We start from the raw sequence: 22,633 nt of genomic DNA on the forward strand, positions 1-22,633 counted from the left end.
GGACATTCACAATTTTTGCCTTTTGCCTTAGCAGTCAGTTTCTCCCTCCATCCTGTTTCCTCCAGCTCTTCTCTTCCCTTTCCACCTTTTCTCCAGCTTCTTTACCCACAACCTCTGTATCCTATGTGCTCTTCTGTTTCTCCCTGGATGGAAATGGACCCCTCCTATGAGAGGTCAAAGGTCAGGGTCAGCTACAGAATAGCAACCATGGAGCTGGTAGACTTGGTGAATTGCTCAAGGACACTTGAGTCAAGTCTTTGGGACATTAGAGGACGTTTTTTATCTTTTAAAGCTTTAGTTGTTATTTTCACCACACTGTAAAATCTGATTAGTAAATATAACCGTTAATCTCAATTTATGTTTGCTCTTTATCTGCGTTACGTTTTCTTGAAATGTAGCTGTATGAACTTCATTTTGTGAAGTTGTTGCAACCTAAAAATGACAAGTAGAAATACCTCGTTGTTTGCAAGTTTTAGCAACTTCAGTAAACTAAGTCAGTGGGGCGTAACTTGATCATCACAATGAGGATTTAGTTAGTTACTTAGATCTTTATTACTACATGCCAAATAAAATAGGTGAATAAAATAAAGTATAAGTAAGACAAACAGGACCATAAAACCCATTGAACATATTCAGTAAACAAACATAAGTATTTCATGTCCTACCCTCTTTTTTCAATTTTATAAAAATAACTTTTAAATTTTTAACATGCATATGCCCTATTTCTGCCCTGTTATTTACCATACACACCTTGATCTAATCAAGAATTAAAAAACAAGAGCAGATCAATCTGAATAAACACACACTCACACACAAAACAAAGAACACACCAATACAGAAAACAAAGTCACAATATCAAATGCAAGTATTTTTCATGTTTTCAGATCCACATTTTATCAGTGATAAAGTTAGGAGATCTGTGAGTTCTGTTTTCTTAACATGTTTAAGAATATACAAATATGATTGACTAGTTTGCAACTAGCAGAATACAGATACATAACACAGTATACTTGGTTAGATAAGATGAGATGATATGAGATAATACTTTATTAGTCCACACAACGGGGACATTTGCATTGTTACAGCAGCAAAGATCTATCAAAGCAATGAATGTACAAGATTAAAAGAGCAAAAAGAACAATATAGAAAATATACACACCAATTAAGTGGTTCACTGAATGTGCTAACATTTTGAGAGACTGATTTAATAAAACTTGTCATTTTTAACTAAACATAACAATTATATAAAAAGTTTCAAAAAAATAACTTTGCTATTTTAACGTACCTTATTCAAGGCAATCAGATCAACTTCTCAGTTTCTAAAGTGTGATGCTGTAGAAGTTTTATATTTGACCGTAAGGCTGTGAAAACTCTAGTTTCATTTCTGTTTTGGAAGTGCTCTGAAAGTTTGTCTTCTCTCTGTTCTTGCCTCAGGTGATCAACGTGGACGGCAGTAACAGACAGACTCTACTGGAGGACAAGCTGCCACATATCTTTGGTTTTACTCTGCTGGGTGATTACATCTACTGGACTGACTGGCAGAGACGCAGCATTGAGCGAGTCCACAAAGCCACGGCTGTACGAGAGATCATCATCGATCAGCTTCCGGATTTAATGGGGCTGAAGGCCACCAAAGTCACCGAGACGAACGGTAAGGAGGACAGGTTTCCAGCTTTAACAGCTGTAAAACATGCTGAGCTGAAAATAAGAACAAGATGTAAAATGCTGCGTGAAAAACATGTTCCCTCCTTCAATCTGTGTCCAGGTACAAACGGCTGCGCGGTGGATAACGGCGGATGCAGCCATCTGTGTTTCTGGTGTCGGCAGGCTGTCAGCTGTGCCTGTCCCATGGGGATGGAGCTCCTCTCAGACCTGCAGACTTGTGTGGTGCCTGAGGCCTTCCTGCTCTTCACCAACAGGTACGTCACCTGCCTGTCAACCTGGGATAGAGCTAAAACAACCTGCTTATTGTGCTCATGTTACTGTTCACCGGCTACAAGTACATTTTCTATTCATGTAACCCATAAACAGCACTGTGCAAAAATCTAAGGCCAACTTAAACTTTGTTATTTTTAGGTTATAATGATCATACTTATTAACTTCTCTTTGCTAAAATGCAACTAGAACATGCAGGAAATATGTATATACAATAATAAAAATGCAAATATTTCAGAATTGAACAACTTCAACAGGCTAAAGGTGCAAGTATTTAGTGTGACCTCCGTTTACCACTAAACTCTCTTGGGCAGACGGTATGAGATTTACAATACTAATCTTCTGCTGTATTTACACCAGGGTGCATTCAAGACATATCCTAAGCTCAGTATAAATCGGGGTTGCAGCCTTTGTCAATTACACCTTAAAGCTACAGTATGTAACACTCTACCTATAGATATCAGAGAAGCCAGCTCACTAAATATTTTTAAAATAAAGCTAAAAATGCATCTGTTCACTGTAGCCTTTAACTAGTTCTGACTTTCTAAAACTTAATTTTTACACTTCAGATTGCTGCAGTTCTTTTAAAATGTTTTACTTTAATAGATTTTATGATTTTATTACTTATTTTATTCCTTATTGCTTATACTTAAAGCACTTATAATGTCCTTTTATGCTGAATTGCCATGCAGGCCTGTTTTTATTGTAAAGCACTTTGTGCTGTATTTTGCATGAAAGGTGCAATATAACAAAATTGTATTCTTATTATTATTATTATTATTATTATCTTATTATTATTATTATATTTTATTTTTTTTTTAATTATTATTATTATTATTATTTAAATATCAGGAAAATACTGTGGTAATGAGTTCAGCACAGGTTTTTGTTGGTGAATGAAACCAACGCTTTCTGCTGCCTCAAAGTAACAATCTGTCAACAATGCACCTGACCACACCTCTTTTTAATACCTACATGCCCATGGGCGCTCAGATGGGCACAAGTGGGTGCTAGCTATGAAAATGACACCTGCGTTGGTCTTAAACCAGCAATGACAGCTGTGCACCAATTTGCGCTGTGTGTAGGATCGGGCTCTCAAAGTCTATTTACTCAGGTTTTAAACAAATAACTACAGTGATTGTGTGCTGAGCCAAACTCAGTGTAACCTACACTCGATACAGTGCCTGAACACATCCTGTGTAGACACAGATGACAGACTGAAGCTGCCGCCGCTGCTCTGCTCACACTCCTCCCTCTGTGTAGACACTGTGTTACATTGTGTTATTATAGCTAACTTTTAACACCAGTAAGTCAAAAGTGGTTTTGTTTCTTTAAATCATTGTCTCATTGTTTTGAGCCGGTGTCGCGGCCATTTCGACTCTCAAAACTGATCAAGTTTGGACTTCACCGTCTCAACTTTTGACTAATGTCCTTCCTTTTTATGACTCTGAACAGCCATGAATGCATATAATAACTGAATGGATTTGTTTTGGTGAGGTCCTAACTGGCATTAAATTTGCAAAATGCTATCTTTTTCCACAGGGATAACATCAGGAGTATTTCTTTGGGTACCAACAGCAACGATGTGGCCATCCCTCTGACGGGAGTCAAAGAGGCCTCTGCTCTGGACTTTGACGTCTCTGAAAGGAGAATCTACTGGACAGACATACAGGCCAAGGTGGGCTGCTCTGTGGAGATGTACTGGAGCCTGAGTAGGATTTTATGTTGTGTCAGAAACAGTTTGATTTATGAAACTCTAAATTACCCTTTAAAACCTGAGCTAATTATTTTGATTTCTCTTCAAATATGGGGATAAACCAATGAGCAACTTAACAAGACATGGTCCAAAAATAAGCAAAAAAATTTGGTTAAAAAGTTACAAGAAAATTTCCTGAAAATAAGCACAAAAACACATCAAATCAACAAAAAAGTGCTGGAATTTACTTTTAAAACATACTAATTTTATTATATTTTTTGTAACAAAATTTTAAATAGAAAATAATTATAAAAACAGTTTTCTTGGTTAACATTTTTTTTGATCATTTTCTAATAATTCTGTAATTTTAAAGTAGTTTTTAGGTAATTTTATTGTCCCCTTTTACTGATTTCTTGCAATTTGTTGGACATTTCTTGCTAAATTGGACATCGCCTTTCTTCTCCATGTTTATGAAAGAAATCAAACCAGTTTGCTCAGTTTTCAGAGGGGCATATAGCTTGTGAAATGAATCTGAAGTCATCACGAGAAAACTGATGAGTCGGGTTCTATATGTGTATTTCTATGAAAAGCATGTAACATGATTCAGTCAGAATACACATTGTGGGCACTTTATTGTTTATTTGACCTAATTTGACCTATTTTTGTTTTTTTTTTTCATTTCTTAAAATTGAATCGTACTCTCTCCTCTTTGTCTGTCTCTCAGACAATCAGCAGAGCGTATATGAACGGCAGCTCTGTAGAACACGTCATAGAGTTCGGGCTGGACTACCCAGAAGGCATGGCAGTTGACTGGATGGGTCGTAACATCTACTGGGCCGATACAGGCACAAACCGCATCGAGGTGGCCCGGCTGGACGGCCAGTACCGGCAGGTTCTCGTCTGTAAGGATCTTGACAACCCGCGCTCTCTGGACAACCCACGATCGTTGGCACTGGACCCGGCCAATGGGTGAGAACAGGAACTACACCATTTGATAAGATATATTGGTCGAATTTTCTAAATTGTGCCAAATCTACAGCCTGGTTGTTGATCTTTAGACATATATTGTTTATTTGATAGGGACAATGCAAATGAACAATTTCAGCCTGTTACAAACAAGCTGTAGTAACTGATGTTTCACATATGGAGATTATTATTATCTCTTGTTACGCCTTTAGTAAAGAAAAAAATAGAAGATGTCAAGCTGACAAGGTTGCAGTAACGTACATACAATAGCAGTTATGGTAAAAAGAATACAAAAAGGTGGATAATTTCATCAAGATACCAGAGCTAAAACATACACTTAGAGAAAAAAAGACTGAAAGACACAAAAGTAAGACATAAAGGTTAAGAAGAGTTACAACACTCAACTATAAGATATTATAAAATAGTTAAAAATGCTCGTATTTTTCTCGTAATTTTATTTCGGCTGGTAGCGTGCTCCACATTTGAAAGCCTTTTATGGAAAAAGCTGACTTTTGCCGACTGCTGTGCCTATGTTGTTCTTACCACTATTCTGCCTGCTAGTAAATTGGCATAAAATATTCATTGCTAAGTTTTGAAGGCATTTAAAAAACAGTTTTAGGGATGGGAATTTTAGAAAATTATCAAAGCTGAGCAAATTGTACTCCTTCAGTATGTGACAGTGTTTTTTTTATTATCAATTATTTGTAAAGGGATAAATCACCCAAAAATGAAAATTCATACATCTACTCACCCTCATGAAGTTTTATCGTCCACAAAACACTCCCGGAGGTTCATGGGGAAAAGGTGTTGCACTCATCTCCCAAACAAGTAAAGCAAACGGTGACCAGGATTCAAATGTTTAAAAAATACATAATAAAACCACAAAATGTCTCCCTACTGCTCCTCTGCAGTAATCCAAGTGACTTAAAACCCCAGCGTGCCAAGTTTTTTTGAGAAACGCCATTATTTACATGTTTCCCGAAAGACTCCCACACACACACACACACACAGTAATTTGGATTACTTCAGCCGAGCAGTGTGGAAACATTTTATTACGTATTTTTTTTAATGTTTGAATCCTGGTCACCATTTGCTTCAACTGTTTTGGAGATGAGTGCAACGCCTTTTCCCTGCGAAACTCCGGCAGTGTTTTGTGTACTATAGAACTTCACCCGACTTCCCACCGGCACGAGGATGAGTAGAAAATGACTGAACTTTCATTTTTGGGTGAACTATCCCTTTAAGGATTGGTTCTTCAAAGATGCAATAAAAATGGCTTGACTACAATTAAGCCTGTTGCATCACATATTTCAGCCTGTTCCCTATTATTATTATTATTATTATTTTCTGACATGCTTTTACTGTTCCAACATGAATTATAATAATAACTTTAGTTATATAGAACCTTTAAAAACAGAGTTTACAAAGTGCTTTGACAAATAAGGCAAAGTAGTGGCAAGACGGGTTTCTTGCAGAGGTAACATAACTAAAGGCCAGTCAAATTTTTAGGTAGGAATAAACGAGAGAGAAACAATTACAAAACAAAAATAAGAACAGAAACCCATACTAATAAGAGCGAATATAATTCAGAGAAAATTAGCAGTGAGCACGGAAATAATAGTACTAATGATAGAATTAAACTGAATAAATTAAGAGACAAACTAAAATAAAATAATTAAAACAGACAAATTAATATAGACAACATCACATAAAAGCAAGTTAAGAAAAAAGGGTTTTAAGAAGTGATTTAAACAAGTGCATAAAGTGCACTGTATGGCATAACAAAGCTGTGGACTCGGCGTTATCGGAGCAGCTCTGTGGAGGTGATTCACCGTCAGACACCTGTATTAAGTCGGAGGTTTGCATCATTCAAGGGTGTGAGTTGGTGCCAATGACTTCATGTAACGTGCCTCTTCACTCTGTCTGAGGTAGTGAGAGTGTAGTGATGTCATTGCGTTGGTATGAAGGTACAACTGCCGGCGTCCCGCCTCTTTTCACCCATAACCTCCAGCTGAGAGGGATGATGCTATTAAACCTGTTTGTTAATCACTGTTCATCTCAGGCCAAACCACCCCGAGACACTCTGATTGGCCCCTGTGTGTGTGTGTGTGTGTGTGTGTGTGTGTGTGTGTGTGTGTGTGTGTGTGTGTGTGTGTGTGTGTGTGTGTGTGTGTGTGTGTTTGTGGGTGTTGAGTACCTGTGCCAGCGTGTCAGATTCCCAAACACATGTCACTCACTTGGTGGTATCTTGATGATGTCATGGTGCAGAGCTGTCGGCACGCACGCCTGGAGGCATCTGATGTCATTTAATGATCACATACACACGCTCACACATTAATAAAGACGACAGCAAAGATGTCCTCTTTCATTGAACTTAATAAAAACAACTGCTACAAAGTGGAAACAGGTTCTCAGTCTGGAATAGATGATCTAATTACATAAATATTTTATCAGGGAAAAAAGTAAGATTTTGCTTTGTGTGTAAGTAGGTCTGTAAAGGAGATTTAGAACATGTAGTGTATTTTGAGGAGCTATTTGATTAGTTTGTATTTGTATTTTTGTGGCTTGTAAATATTTAGGGCAGTCCCGAATACCATTTTCTGGGCTCTGGAGCTTCGCCATTACTCATTGGCGAATAATTGGAGCTTTGATTGGTTGAGTGGGGACGCCTTGTCTCCAGAGCTTCACCGTAAGGTGAGTGAGGGGGAGACCGTGCACTTCACAGATGAGGGAGGTGAGGGAGAGATGGGATCTCGTCCCCCGGCAGTTTAAGCGTTTCAGTTAAGAGAGAAAGACACCGTGCGCCACGGAGCTTCAGTTTTACATGAGAGCGAGCCCGGTGTCCCTCTGACTGCTTTCATCGGTTGTGACACTTTATAGTTAGTAAATTAAAAAAAAACACACAATTATCACATTACTGTAATGGACAGATTATAAAGTAAATCGTAAACCATGTGCATGAGACCCAAACCCATACAAAATGGCTTTTTTTGTTTGTGTTTTTTAGAATTATTTATGTATTTTTCATATAATTTTTATTGTAATTTTGAATTATTACAACTAGAAGTGATTTACTGTGTACAACAATCTTTGTCCAGTGTTCTAAGTTAGTGTGTTAAATTTCATTGTGCTTCTGAAATCATACGTTTCCTCATTATGGAAGATAAAACTCACCTGCTCGGTGCCTCACGTGTTTATGTTCTGGTCCTGCTTGCACAGAAACAGAAATGGCTCGACTTAGCCAATAAACCTGTTAATAATTGTTGGGTAAAATGATTATTCCTGTCACTGAGTGTGTGTTAGGCACAGCAGCAGGATCACAAACACTAAAGTGGCATTTGTCCTTTGCAAAAAAAAAAAAAAATATCCAAATGTCTAAATTGAAAAAACAATGCCTAAATAATGAATTTCCAAATAGTCAAATATTTCAATTCAGTCCTATAAATATTCTTTTTTTAAATACTTTTTATCACTGTAAATAAAATAGCACTTGAAGCAGTTTTAGTAAAAGGAAGAAACTTTTTTTGTTGATCTTGTTTTCTCCTGTGTCACACGTGTAAGGAGCTTAGGTTAGGAGCCTGTCTTTGTTTAGCTTTTTCTTGTGTTAGGTAAGTTTGGGGTTTTAAGAGAATTTTTGTTTATTATCTTGGGCACTGCTCGTGTCTGAAGCTGAGTAAACTGCAACCTTTTGTTTTTGATGATTTTGGTGTTGCTGTCATTTTGTGGGAGTGGGAGACTCACACAGCATACTATGTCCAGGTTATCTCCAGATCCCAATAATCGATGTCCCAGGTTGTAACAGTGTTTTGTCTCCACAGCTACATGTACTGGACAGAGTGGGGCGGCCGACCTCGTATAGCCAGAGCCTACATGGATGGCAGCACCATCTCAACCCTGGTGGATAAAGTGGGCCGAGCCAACGGACTGACCATCGACTATATCGACCACCGACTCTACTGGACCGACCTGGACACGTGCATGATCGAAAGCACCAACATGCAAGGTTTGGACACAGTGGCACAACAACATCCACAAGCATCCAAATATTCTCTGTGCATCAATAGGCCTATGACTCATTTCTCTCCAGAAAAAAAAATGTACACCAAAATAATTCAAACACATGCAAAGTGCTCGGAGCTGCTTGTGATTTTTGGGTAACGCACTCAAATTCAAATAATCAAATAATTGGTAGCAGAATGTATTTATTTCAGTCATGGTTCCTACCCTTTGAAACCCGAGCAAATTGGTACAATTTCTTTTAAAAAATTGGGCCAACAAGCAGCTTAATAAGAAATCGCCCAAAAACAGCAAGAAATTATTAAAAAAAAAAAAAATCACAAGAAAATTAGTGTCTTTATTTGCTTATTTGTATATTTGTCTGTGTTAGATTAATCTCTAAACTGTTTGATTTATGTGAGATTTTCTCTTCACATTCTGACACCGAACAAAATGATAAAACATATTGATTTTGGAGACTTCATGACCTTTCCTCTGGTGCCACCATCAGGCCAACTCTCAACAGTCATCTGAGCGAATCACCTGACTGTGCACTGCTACGTTTTACATATGCTGCCACCTATATCCTAAATTATTATCAGCACCAGTTATTCTTGTGATGTTTTTACACACAAAAAACAAATAAAACACAACAACATGACAAAACAGAAAGCCAGACTGGACAGATACAACCATGAGGATGCGTCCTGCCAAAAAGGGACAAACTTAGGACAAAACCAAAAGACCTAGGGTACCTTTTGCTGGATTACATCCGTCACAGATACGTTTGTTAATCTTTTCTGTAAAATATTCTTGAGATGTTTTTGATACTCATCATACCTTGTGCAGGTCTTCAGAGGGAGATCATCGTCGACGACCTCCCTCACCCCTTCGGTCTGACTCAGTACAGAGACTTTATCTACTGGACGGATTTTAACCTGCGCAGTATTGAACGGGCGGACAAACGCAGTGGACTCAACCGCACTGTGGTGCTGCAGGTATGGAACATGTTGAATTTATGGGTCAAGTTTCATCAAGCATAATGTTTGATTTTTACTATTATTGTGCTCCTAATAAGTTCCTTTAGAGACTTTCATTAAAATCTGGGGAAGACCCTCAATACTTACTGTGTTAATACTTTGTGTGTTAAAAGCATTAACACTTTAATCACAATGTTATTCAGGTCCATACATAAAGAGTTTTTTCTTTTTTTTCATTGTGTTGTGTGTTGTTATCTTAAAGAAGCTGTACTGCGCTGAGGTGTAAAGCTGGTATTATATGAAACTGTAAGACTTGAGGAATCCAGTGATACTATGTCATGAACATTTCTCAAGAAGGGGGCCAAATAATGTTCCAAAGTCAGGCTAAATTTTGGTGATGAAAAAACAGCATGACCATTTCACAGGGGTCCCTCGACCTCTGACCTCCAGATATCTGAATGAAAATGGCTTCTGTGGATACCCACGAGTGTCCCTTTACAGAGAAGCCCACTTACACTCGTCCCATGCAGTTTTTTCCCCTTTTTTTGATTCCTAATCAAGACAGTCTGGTAAGATTTGCTTTACCTTGTCTATATGGACTTCAGAACTGTTTTGTAATGCAAAATAATGGAATTGAACATGATTGAAATTCCATGATTTATCGCAATTTTTAAAAAATATCAATCTTTGACGGCCCTAACTTTTGGCTTTAAAATGATGACTAAATATTGGCTTAAAGTATCAGTTTTCCAGAGACACTGAGCCTTTTCCCCCGTTACATCACTGTGTCCTCAGGGCCAGCTGGAGCTGATGCTGGATATCCTGGTGTTCCACTCCTCGCGTCAGGAGGGCACCAACGAGTGCTCCCAGAACAACGGCAACTGTGCCCATCTTTGCCTGGCTACGCCTGCTGGTGCCCAGTGCCGCTGTGCCTCCCACTACACTCTGAACCCTGACGGACGAAACTGCAGCTGTAAGTACAGACAGCAAACACAAGTGTGTTTGGGAATGTAACGCCACTGGGTTGAATCCATGGACTCACTGGCTGTAGGATGGAAAACAAACATCTGCCCTTTATAGGTTTAGTTGGGGTGTTGTTAAACAAGGCAAACATATATAATAGTGTTCTAACATAGTAGTCGGTGTAGAAAGCCCCAGAAATTACGTTTTTCTGTAGGCTGATGTAGAAGTTAGCTTCACCCTGGTTCCCTCGTCGAAAAGCCTATGGGATTTTTCCATTTGGTTTTGGATTATTGCAGAAATAAGCTCTGTGGTAAATAAGCGTTTATGATTCTCAAGTTTCGTTCGGCAAGATAATCTTCAGAATTGAACACAACTTTTAGGATTTTTCAAGCTTAGATGTAATCACCAGAAGCAAAAAGGTAATGTAAGGCTAAAAACAAACTACACTACATGATTCGACCTGAGCAAATTGGTTTAGTTTCTATTAAAAAAAATTGGGAAGAGGGTGACGAGCAATTAAACCAGAAATTGCCCAAAAAATAGCAAGAAATTTGTAAAAAGTTACAGGAAAATTACTTGGAAAAAAGCAAATAAAAAAAGACAGAAAAGTTTATATATATATATATATAACATAATTTTAAATATATATTTAGGAGGATTACATATATAGTTCTCTGGACATTTCCCCCTGTTTTTGATAATAATAAATTAATCCCACCACAGTTTATTTCAGATTATTTCCTCGCCACCTTTTGCAAATTTTTTGCAGTTTGCAGGACACTTGGCCACCACAAGGAGGCTGTTAAGCCGTGTTTAACCCGGTGACGTGACCTCATACGTCTCAGTCTTATATAGACACGATACCTCAAGAACATCTTGAGAACATCTCGCTTGGTACTTTTTTCTAAATCTCCGTCACTATGTGAAGCCAGATCTGTTTCCTCACTTTATAGCGCGCTGTGTGTGAAACAACAACTAATTCTGGCCATGCAAGATTAATGGGAATCAACTCTGTTTTGCAGCCAGCCTCAGATGGTTATTAGATGAACTGCAGGTTGTTGTTTTGAACTGCAGGTTGTTGTTTTTTTTGTTTTTTTGTTTTTTTGTTTTTGTAGTCCCTGAGGTTGGTTGTGGCTTTGTTGGGAGTCAAGAACAAATGGAACAGAAATGACTGAAGTAAAAGGTTAAAGGATTAACATCAGTTGCTTCATGCTTCAATATGAGCGCAAACACACACACACACACACACACACACACACACACACACACACACACACACACACACACACACACACACAGACTGTGGAATCCAGCATACTTGTGTTGTTTTCAAAAAGTCCGTCTACACTTCCTCAGCTCTTGAGACCGTTATTCAGAGCGGTTTCAGCTGTTCTGATGAAATGATGTGTGTTTTTGTGTGTTTTGACCCTGCGTGTTTGTGTTTCACAATACGCATTGCACAAACTTCAGCCTTCCTGTGAACACTCTGTGTGCTCACTCCTTCTCTTCATCCCTCCATCCTCCCTGTCTGCAGCTCCCTCCAGTTTCCTGCTCTTCAGTCAGAAGGCCAGTATCAGCAGGATGGTGTTGGGAGAGCAGAGTCCTGACATCATACTGCCTATCCACGTCCTGAGGAACGTCCGAGCTGTCAACTACGACCCGCTGGACCGGCTGGTCTACTGGCTGGACGGACGACAGAACATACGCAGGGCCAGAGACGATGGAGCGATGGTACAAATCACCCTGATACACACACTGACTGCATTTGATACTTGAATGCTTAAAGGTAGTCATGGATGCTAACATGTCAAATCTGCAACATGTGTGTCTTTGAGCTTCTGGAAACAGATATTTCGATTGTAAATTGATTAACTCCGTCATGTATACACCTCAGTCGGATTTTAACTGGCGTTCTCCACATGTTCCTAGTTGCCGTTGTGCTGCTGTGGAAGAGACCACAGCAAAACATATTTTAGCCACCTAAAAAAAAAAAAAAAACACTGTAAAGTTTACACTATATTTGAATATTTGCTCCTCTTTACCTTCCACAATAACTGTAAGAGGCAGCGGTAGACTAACAACTCTGCCTCTGTTTTTGATATAACAGCTTCAAATGCTCATCATTAAGGGCTGTCTAAAGGCAAGGTAAACTGGTGAAAATATTCACAATACAGCGTAAACTTAAAAAGATAATGACTTTTTTAGATGGCTTAAAACTAATGAATGAAGGAAGAGTTTTCTTAGAGCCGTTTCATATTCGCAGGCTGACATAACGCAGCAATATTCCACCTAGAAGTTATTGTAAATAAACAGCTGTGATTGTGTTTCGATCTATAGCAACTTGCTGAAAGGAGGCATATTGTCACCATCCGCGGTGGAGCCGGACATACTTCCATCAATAAAAAAGTCCAATCGAGCTATAACTGACTTATGTAAACAAAATGAATGATGTTTCGATCCAACTTGAAGTTAAAGGAAAACTGTAAGCAGCTTCACAGAAAGATTAACTCTGTAGTTTTATGCAGACAAACAGACCTGCTGCAGTAGTGAGACAGGGAGCAGTTTGTAAATCTTCACGACTAAATATCAGAGAGTCAAATGTTGAACTGATGACTTCGCTGTGTTTGCCTCCAGTCCTCCATGATAGTGAGCAGCAGTGTTCAGCCAGTGGACAACCAGCTTCATGACCTGAGCCTGGACCCCTACAGCCGCCACATTTACTGGACCTGTGAGACCACGAACACCATCAGTGTCCAGAGGATGGACGGACATACCGTGGGCGTGGTCCTGAAAGATGACACGGACAAGCCACGGGCCATCGTGGTTAATGCGGAGAAAGGGTGAGCTCACTGTTCCCCACAATATAAGTCACAGGAACATCATTTTTACCTTGTGTGAGAAAGAAAATGAGTGATGAACTGTGAACTGACTGCAGTATCTCTGTCTTCGTGTCCCCCTGTGCAGGTACATGTATTTCACCACAGTGCAGGAGCGCTCAGCGAAGATCGAAGGAGCCAGTCTGGACGGGACAGAGAGAGAGTCTCTGTTCACCACTGGTCTGATCAGACCAGTAGCTCTGGCTCTGGACAACAAACTGGGAAAACTGTTCTGGGTTGATGCTGACCTCAAACGCATCGAGAGCAGCGACCTGACAGGTGAGCCACTGTATACGGAAAAAAAGTCAAAAATACTTTGATTAAATGAATGACGAGCAGCACTACCACACATATTAGATATACTGTATATACAAACGGCATGATGACACTATTGATTTAAATAAACAATTCAAATTCATTTGGATTATTAATTAATTTCAATAATTGAGAAGAAAACTTCCTGTAATGGTTTGGTTTCCTCTCTTCTATTGACACGAATAGTGCATCCGACTCCTCGTCTTTTTTGTACCTGACTCAGAATTATGTCTTTGAATCAGATTTGGCTGTTCGATATGAGTATTCGACGATTTGTCTCGTTTTCCGTATAGAGTTTTGAAGTTTGTACAGTGTTCAGTGGGACGTTCAGCATGACAGCGGCATCCACGTAATATAGTAAACAAGCTAGGAATCCCAAATGTATAACATTTTTTGCTGACACTAGATATTAAACAAAAGCCAGAGACTGCAACGTATTAACTTTCCATGAGCTGTAATCTCACTTCTGTGCAGAAGAGCGGTCTCTCTCTCCCTCCGTGCCAAGTATCTCCTCCGTGCTGCTACAGGAGCAGCTGCTTGAATCAAAGAGTAGCGTGAAAGTCAAGAGCATTCACTCTGCAGCAAAATCAGGAGACCAACTGATGATTTGAGTATCCAACTTTTAAAGGGCAGTCCCACTTTTTTTGTCCATCATAACAAGTTAGCTAACCAGTAACAAGTGAGAGCTTTTGTTATTACGGCTTTTCTGTCTCAAGGAGCCTACCGGTACGTTCTAATCAGAGACAGAGACATGACAGGGCCGTCTGAATAACTGAATTTAGAGATAGAGAAATCAAGATAAAGAGACTTTATTGTCCACCTCAGTGGAAAATTGTCTTCGGCTTCGCTCAAACACAGAAAACACATGTAACAATACACCATAAAAACACACAAATGTACAATATACAAGATATAATAGTGCAAACAGGCCGATAGGAGCAATAAATTACATAAAGATAAATAAATAATAAAAGAGAGCACAACTTATAACATAGTTTTCCCTATTACAGTTATTCTGTGTTCATTACGGTTGTTACAGTATAAGATAACTGGTTAAGATAAGATAAGAAAGATGGGGGGTGTGAGACAGGACATAGACATAAGTTTAGGAATTGTTTCTTAGAAACATAGAATTTTTCCCATCTTGTAAACTTAACACAGGACAAGAAGTTACAATATTTTAATGTAAAGAGGCCCCAGACTCCCATGACCTATTCATAGTCACATTGAAAACGTGACCAAAAACAGACATTCACTGAAGCTATTCCACAATGACTGATATTATTTGTTGAACTGAGACCAAAGTACACAGACAGACATAAACTGCAGCGCTGTTTTATCTTTGTATGGGCTGAAAAGATTCTGTCAGTGACGCTGTTCATGTACAAACAAAACCTCTGTGCCGTCTCAATCGGTATTTATTTACTTTGGCTCACCCAGTCACAGCTGTAGATATTCAAACAGTATCTGTAAGTAACAAATGTCAACACCAAAATGTCAAAGATATGTCTGGTTGGAATCATTTGACCTCATGCAAGAACATTTTTATAATCCTATTCAAAACTTTTCTTCTGTGTGATTTGCTTGTATGAAGTTCTTGGTTTCACCAAAATAACATGTTATAAATCACTTGTTTTGACTTGATGAGTTCCACCTGCTCATGAGGAGATGCACATTTTGTAAAATTTCAACATTTGCATTATCAAATAGCCTTAACTCTTTGAAATATGAGCAAATTGACTGTATTTATTTCAAAAACACTGAAAGAAGGCAATGAACAACTTAGGGAGGAAGTAACGCAAAAAGTTGGCAAGAAAATTTTAAAAAATTTAAAATTTAAAGTAAAGAAACTACCTGAAAAACAGCCCCCCAAAAAAAAAAAGAAAAATTAAAAACAACAAACAAACAAGGAAATTATCAAAAAATAAATGCTTTAAAAATGATGGTAATTTTGTATCATAATCTTGAATATTAAGTTATGATATTTATAAATATAAAATAATTAAAATAATGTTCTCAGTCTACTAATTTCTTGCAATTTGTGGAGCATTTCTTACCAAGTTGGTCATTGTCCTTTTTTTCCCCCATGTCTTTTAAAAGAAATCGCTCCAATTATCTCAGGGTTCAAAGGTTTGAATTAAAGTAACAAACCATATATAATAAGCACAGCAGAGCTGTCAAATCAGCTGCACCACTGTTTTGAACTCTTTACGTTTAAATGTTACAGTTACGGCTAAAAATGACAACAGAAATAAACAACTTTGCTGATTTCAAATCGCTCTGCAGTTGAAATAAATTGCCTGTAGTCGTCTTGGAAATTATTGACATCACAGTGATTTGGGCCACGATTAAATGAAAATGGCCCTAAGAAAAATGGAAAAGTCTGTCCTTTGGGTTTTTTAAAAAGTCTGCATTCATATGATAACATCGTGATTACAATCCACATGTACACAGATCTGCATAAACAACAGAAAACGCTGTAGTATGTATGCCAGGTCAGTTGTTAGGCAGTGTAACTATGCAATGACACACCATAGAAGAACACCATGCACACGGACGACATGCAGCTGTGACGGGATTCGCAAATTGCCAATTTACACGGCGACAGAAGGGATGGCGTTCTAACAAGATTACACTCTGAAACCAGTTTAAAAAGTTTGTGTTTTCAGGCCCCCAAAACGATGTTGTCATGTGAATGAAATGCCAAACCACAACAAACAATAGTTAAACTTTTCATGACAGAACCGTTGCCATGTAAACAGCCCCTTGGTCTATAACATTGTTCTCTGTCCCTCAGGAGCCAATCGCATCGTCCTCCAGGACTCCAACATCCTCCAGCCAATGGGTCTGACGGTTCTGGGAGATCACCTGTACTGGATCGACCGGCAGCAGCAGATGATAGAGAGGGTGGACAAACTGACTGGAGATGGACGCACACGCATACAGGGACGCATCTCGTACCTGACCTCCATCCACGCTGTGGAGGAGATGGATCCTCAGGAGTTTGGTATGTATGAACCTCCTCAGGCTCAGTGTGACACACTGCCATGTATACTGAGCAGCTCGCTGCAGCAGCCTCTGTCAGTGGGGCTTTGTTGAGGTTTGGCAGGAAAGTTTGTAATGATGTAATGAATGTTTCTTCTCTCCAGCATCCCACCCTTGTTCCCGTGACAACGGGGGCTGTTCTCACATCTGCATTGCCAAGGGCGATGGAACGCCTCGCTGCTCCTGTCCCATGCACCTGGTGTTACTGCAGGACCTGCTGCACTGTGGAGGTAAACAAACACACCAGCAGGGTAACAGCGCAGGTCTGACTGAGGTATTTACATTATGAAGCAGCTCGACTTCCAGTTGCATTATTTAGGCGTGTTAGTTTGACTATACTCCGAGCTCGGAGCTCGGTCATCTGGGAGGAGCTCGGAGTAGAGCCGCTGCTCCTCCGCGTTGAGAGGAGACAGATAAGGTGGCTTGGGCATCTAATTAGGATGCCTCCAGGACGCCTCCCTGGTGAGGTGTTCAGGACGCCTCCCTGGTAAGGTGTTCAGGGCACGTCCCCCCGGTAGGAGGCCCCGGGGACGACCCAGGACACGCTGGAGAGACTATGTCTCACAGCTGGCCTGGGAACGCCTCGGGGTCCCCCGGGAAGAGCTAGACAAAGTGACAAAGGGAGGTCTGAGCTTCCCTGCTTAGGCTGCTGCCCTCGCGACCCGACCCCGGATAAGCGGAAGAAAATGGATGGATGGAGGGATAGTTTGACTTCAAGAAATTTAATGAATTGTATTTTAAAAGTCCAGTTTTTAATTAAAACATTTTTTTTTTAAAAATTCAACTTTTTTAACATCATGGAAACATGCTGACCGAAGGCTCCGCTCTCTGTGGCCTCCTCACTGTTCACTCCTTTCATCTCACTGCTTCTCCCTCTCTGTCCTCTTCTCCTCTTCCTCTCCTCCTCCTCCTCACTCTGAACATGTGTCGCCTCCTCTCTCTCCGTCAGAGCCTCCCACCTGCTCCACAGAGCAGTTCAGCTGCTCCACGGGGGAGATCGACTGTATTCCGATGGCCTGGCGGTGTGACGGCTACCCTGAATGTGACGACAGCAGCGATGAAGAGAACTGCCCCGTCTGCTCAGCCTTCCAGTTCCAGTGTGATAAAGGAGGCTGCATAGATGCTCAGAGGCGCTGCAACGGCGAACCTGACTGCGCTGATCACTCTGATGAGCAGGACTGTGAAAGTAGGTTCTTACTTATACACACTGAAGCTGTGAATATCAGCTCAGTAGATGAGGACTTTTTAGCGGGCCCTCGTGGTTTTATCATGAATGCAGAGAAATTAAGCTCAGAATCAGCTAAATGTTCCCTAAGACACAGGACTATAATGGATTTAATTTTATCCAGTACAACATGACAGTCGGTTGACAACACATCCAATTAATTACATAAAGCAGGAGTCATCAATTAAATTTGTCAAAGGGCCAAAATCTGAGTATTAGAGGTGAGTTTAAGTTCAGCGACATCATAATGTTCTGCAGAAACACTTTTGTTTTACTTTGTAAAATACTCTTTTAAAGGTGCTATCTAATAGTAATAATAATTATTTTTATTATTTTTATTACTTTTTATTATTATTGTTGTTGTTGTTTTTATTATTGTTTTTTTAATTTATTTTATTTTATTTTTTATGGTGGTAGTAGTAGTAGCATTAATTAAATAATTTATTTTAATTTTTGTCCCTTTCTTTTTCTTCAACATACCACAAATGACTGGTTTAAATACTTATGCACACACACACACACACACACACACACACACACACACACACACACACACACACTCACATACATTTTGTTTACCTGACCTGTTTTCAGTATTGATGTTGTTGGTGTCATGTTGGTGTTTTTTTCTTTTGTTGTGCAATAAAAAAAAGTAAGAAACTGACGAGGTTCTTCATGTTTGCGTCCTCCTCTTTCTCGCTGTCCTCTAGCCATCTGTCCTCCTAACCAGTTCCGCTGTGGTGACAACACGTGTATCACCAAGAAACAACAGTGTGACAACTACTCTGACTGTCCCGACGGATCAGACGAGCTCGCCTGTGGTAAAATTATTAAGAAACTTTCATACAAAATACTGTATTTCTGGATAAGCACTTGAAAATGTGTCCCTGACTTTGTCTCTTTGTCTTACCCTGTTTAGAGTACAGTGTAGTTGCCCCGCCCTCCAGTGGCATCCCGAACACCGGGCCCAACACCATCGGCCCAGTCATCGCCATCATCCTGCTCGTCTTCGTGATCGGGGGAGCTTATTTCGTGTGCCAGCGTGTGGTGTGTCGCCGCTACAAAGGTCCCAGTGGGACTTTCCCTCATGAGTACATCAGCGGTACGCCCCATGTGCCCCTCAACTTCATCGCCCCCAGCAGCTCGCAGCATGGCACCTTCCAAGGTCAGATCAGACACACAGCAGCAGGGGTGTTTGAACATGGCTCGTATGTGATCATGTTGGTAAAATGTGAATTTGCGTGTGCAGGTATTTCCTGCGGGAAGTCCATGATGAGTTCAGTGAGCCTGATGGGCAGCAGCAGCAGCGGAGCTCCTCTGTACGACAGGAACCATGTGACCGGAGCCTCATCCAGCAGCTCATCGTCCGCCAAGGGAGCCTTCTACCCTCAGGTCCACACACACACACACACACGCACACACACACACACACACACTGTTTCCTGTCCGCAGTCAGATAACACAGATGTTTTGTGTTTGTAGATCCTGAACCCTCCTCCGTCCCCGGCTACTGACCGCTCTCTCTACAACACAGAGATCTTCTACTCCTCAAACAGTCCGTCCACCACCAGATCGTACAGGTAACACACACTCACAGTCTCACACACACCACATTTATGTAACCAGCAGACACTTGACAAGGCTGCATCAAGGGAACGCTCTTTTTAATCCTCTGTAACTTGAGTATATTGGCTAGATTCCTTTAAAAGAAAATGGGAAGAAACCATTGACCACTTGAAATGAGCCAAAATGTAGCAAGAAATAAATAAAAAGTACAAAAAAATACCTGAAAGTACAGGAAAAACAATAACAAACAAGGAAATTATTTTTTTAAAAAAGTGCTTAAAATTAACAACAATGATGTAACAGAGTTTAAAAATATATCTATGATAATTGTAAATGTAGTTGTTGCAAATTAGAAGCGGAGTTGGGGATATAAAAACTGTAAAAGATAACGTTAAAGTGACCTAAATAAACAAGCAATGTGTTTTCTTAATATCTCCAATACTGACAGCAGAGCCGTTAACCTCAGAGCTGATCAATACTGCAAACTTTAATTATTCAGCACCGGGGCTTGTTTAAGAACAGGTTTCGTACCCATCCCGACTGCTGGGTCACTGCAGATCTACGCTCTTCAGTCAAACTTTGCTCAGGTCCACAAAACTTTATTTAAATTCTGGTGGAGATCCCAAATTTTCAAAGATCCTGACGTATGAGGCAGAAATTTGTGTCTTAAATAATGAACAATTGAGATAAACTGTAATGAAACTGAACCTGAACGCTGATCTAAACAAACTGTGTCTCGTCCCCATCAGACCCTACCACCCAGTCCGTGGTGCCGCCCCGCCCACCACTCCCTGCAGCACCGACGTCTGCGACAGCGACTACACTCCCCACCACCCAGCGGCTGGGCTGGCGTCATCAACAAGCCGCTGGAAGGCCGCGGGCCACGGCAAACACAACAAGTACTACATGGACCTGAATTCAGACTCGGACCCCTACCCTCCACCCCCCACGCCTCGCTCCCAGTACCTGTCAGCTGAGGAAAGCTGCCCTCCGTCCCCCTCCACCGAGCGCTCCTACTTCCACCTGTGCCCGCCTCCTCCCTCGCCCTGCACCGACTCCTCGTGACCCTCCAACAGCTCCGGAGCCCTGTGAGGAAGGATGCAGTCGCCTTGCTACAAGAACTGGCCTCGTCTGGCCCACTTTACCAGGGAAAGAACTCATGTGCCAACTTCCAGCCCTGACCGGCTCACACGTGCTGCTTTATACCAGCTGGTTAGGCACAAGTGCCTTGCTCAAGGTCCCATATCGGTCATTTCATCATTCCAGTCATCTTGGAGCTCTCAGGGTGACCATCATCTGATCAGTTGTACGCCTGTCTTTCACGTGTCCTGCTCTGACATTAAGTGGCGGCAGATTGAAGCCTCGCCGCAGGTCACAAAAGAAATGATGGGTGAATACAGCCAGCAGCTCCCTCTTACATTTCATTCCATCTAAAACGAATCACTTCCTGATCACAAAATTTCAAGATCTGTCCAAATGTACGATATAACTCCTATCCTCCCGTTCAGAATCGAACTCACCCACCGAGAGAGTCAGCAGTAGGCACGGCTGTTGTGTGAAAGCTTCGCACCGTTTGTCCTCTCCCTCCTCACAGCGTCCTTGTTGGCAGACCAACGGCAGGACTGTATATAGTGTTAAAATAATATGAACAAAAATAAATCAGAGAGGAATTATTTTACTATTTTATTCACGCTGGCTGATCCACCGCTCCACACAAAACACAGGACAGATAGATGAGTGTGTGTGTATGCGCGAGTGAATGATGTAAGGGTGAATGGGTGTGTTCGGCTCGATGTAGGAAATCAGATCAGCTCGTAGATGACTGAATTAATGTGTATGAATGAATGAATGAATGAATGAATGAGTGGATGGATCGAACACGGCCAAGATCAGAGTGTGAAATCTTTTGTACATTGTGTTGAAATTGTCGCCCTCGCTTTTCAAATTGTGAATAGTTAGGAGTTGAAAATCAGAGTATCATTCTGGGTTTTTTATATTCGGTATGAAATCAAAAATCAGAAATTAAAAAAAAAAAAAAAAACAATTTATTTGTTAATGAATCGGATACTCAAACGCAAATAAGGGTTTGTTTTTCATACTTTGGATTTTATGCTCAGATCCAGAATAGGAAAAGAAAAAAAAATTATTTGAATTTTTTTTAGCAATATTTTTATTAGGTTCTTTCAGTTATAACAGATATAAATAAAATAGTCTTGGCTGCAAATATTTTATACCATGAAAAGAAAAGGCAAGCCAAAAAACAAAACAAAGAAACAAAAAAGACAAATAAAAACGACAAAAAAATTAAACAGAGGTGAAAATCAGATGCTACAGTTGTAATGTATGTAATGTACAGAAAATTTAAATTGCACCGACCTCCCTCCCATCTTTGGTTTTATTGATCTTTATCAACATTTTGTTTAAAACGTCCATGAAGTTTTTCCATAGCAATGCTTGCTGATAAATCCTTAAAATATCGCTTTAAACTTGGTTGGTTTACATCTTGCCATCCTACAGCTATCGCTCTCTTAGCTTGTAATTTAACTTAATTTGATTTGTTTTGAGTCTGATGTTGCTCCTACGGACTAGCTGCTCCCTGTGGTTCCTCTCTGTCTCACTCTCGGCTTATGATGCTACTTTTGCCGCGAGGAGAGCGGCCCGCTCCTCGGAAGACGGATTTACACTAGCAACTCGAATTCAGCCAGAGCTAACCCGCTAACCCAGCGGTCATAATGGGCTGGCGGCCAATGGCAGTGCTGGGTCTAACCTGGGGAGGGGGGGTTTGCGCTGGCTGTGTTCGAGTAGCTACTGCTGCAAACTGAAGGGACGTCTCCACGGCTGCTGTGTGCTCTCGTCTTAGGGGAGTAGTCTAATTTGCAGCAGTGAGGCAGAGAGAAGACGGGATGCAATACGGTCCGTCTCCCTGGAAAATTAATATAGTAGCTTAGGACATAGCGGTATGGAGCACTTAATTTCAGTACGAAAAACAAACTGTTATTTCAATTCAGTTCAATTCAGTTCAGTTCAATTCAATTCAATTCAATTCAATTCAATTCAATTCAATTCAGTT

General features: G+C 40.4%; 1 protein-coding gene across 1 annotated transcript in view; it reads left to right on the forward strand.

The window, feature by feature from the left end:
- Positions 1–22,555, forward strand: part of lrp5 (low density lipoprotein receptor-related protein 5) — a 74,642-nt gene extending 52,087 nt beyond the window's left edge. Inside the window, exons 12-29 of the mRNA XM_042495472.1 lie at positions 1,435–1,651; positions 1,766–1,919; positions 3,478–3,613; positions 4,356–4,600; positions 8,416–8,600; positions 9,443–9,591; positions 10,369–10,546; positions 12,071–12,267; positions 13,171–13,376; positions 13,501–13,691; positions 16,525–16,734; positions 16,877–17,002; positions 17,722–17,958; positions 18,708–18,818; positions 18,917–19,162; positions 19,247–19,389; positions 19,480–19,577; positions 20,313–22,555. Coding sequence (XP_042351406.1) covers positions 1,435–1,651; positions 1,766–1,919; positions 3,478–3,613; positions 4,356–4,600; positions 8,416–8,600; positions 9,443–9,591; positions 10,369–10,546; positions 12,071–12,267; positions 13,171–13,376; positions 13,501–13,691; positions 16,525–16,734; positions 16,877–17,002; positions 17,722–17,958; positions 18,708–18,818; positions 18,917–19,162; positions 19,247–19,389; positions 19,480–19,577; positions 20,313–20,628 — 3,345 coding nt within the window. The 3' untranslated portion in view covers positions 20,629–22,555. The remainder of the gene's footprint in view (positions 1–1,434; positions 1,652–1,765; positions 1,920–3,477; positions 3,614–4,355; positions 4,601–8,415; positions 8,601–9,442; positions 9,592–10,368; positions 10,547–12,070; positions 12,268–13,170; positions 13,377–13,500; positions 13,692–16,524; positions 16,735–16,876; positions 17,003–17,721; positions 17,959–18,707; positions 18,819–18,916; positions 19,163–19,246; positions 19,390–19,479; positions 19,578–20,312) is intronic.
- Positions 22,556–22,633: the final 78 nt, after the last annotated feature.

This window comes from Plectropomus leopardus, chromosome 11 (genome assembly GCF_008729295.1).
Source record: "Plectropomus leopardus isolate mb chromosome 11, YSFRI_Pleo_2.0, whole genome shotgun sequence".
NCBI lineage: Eukaryota > Metazoa > Chordata > Actinopteri > Perciformes > Serranidae > Plectropomus > Plectropomus leopardus.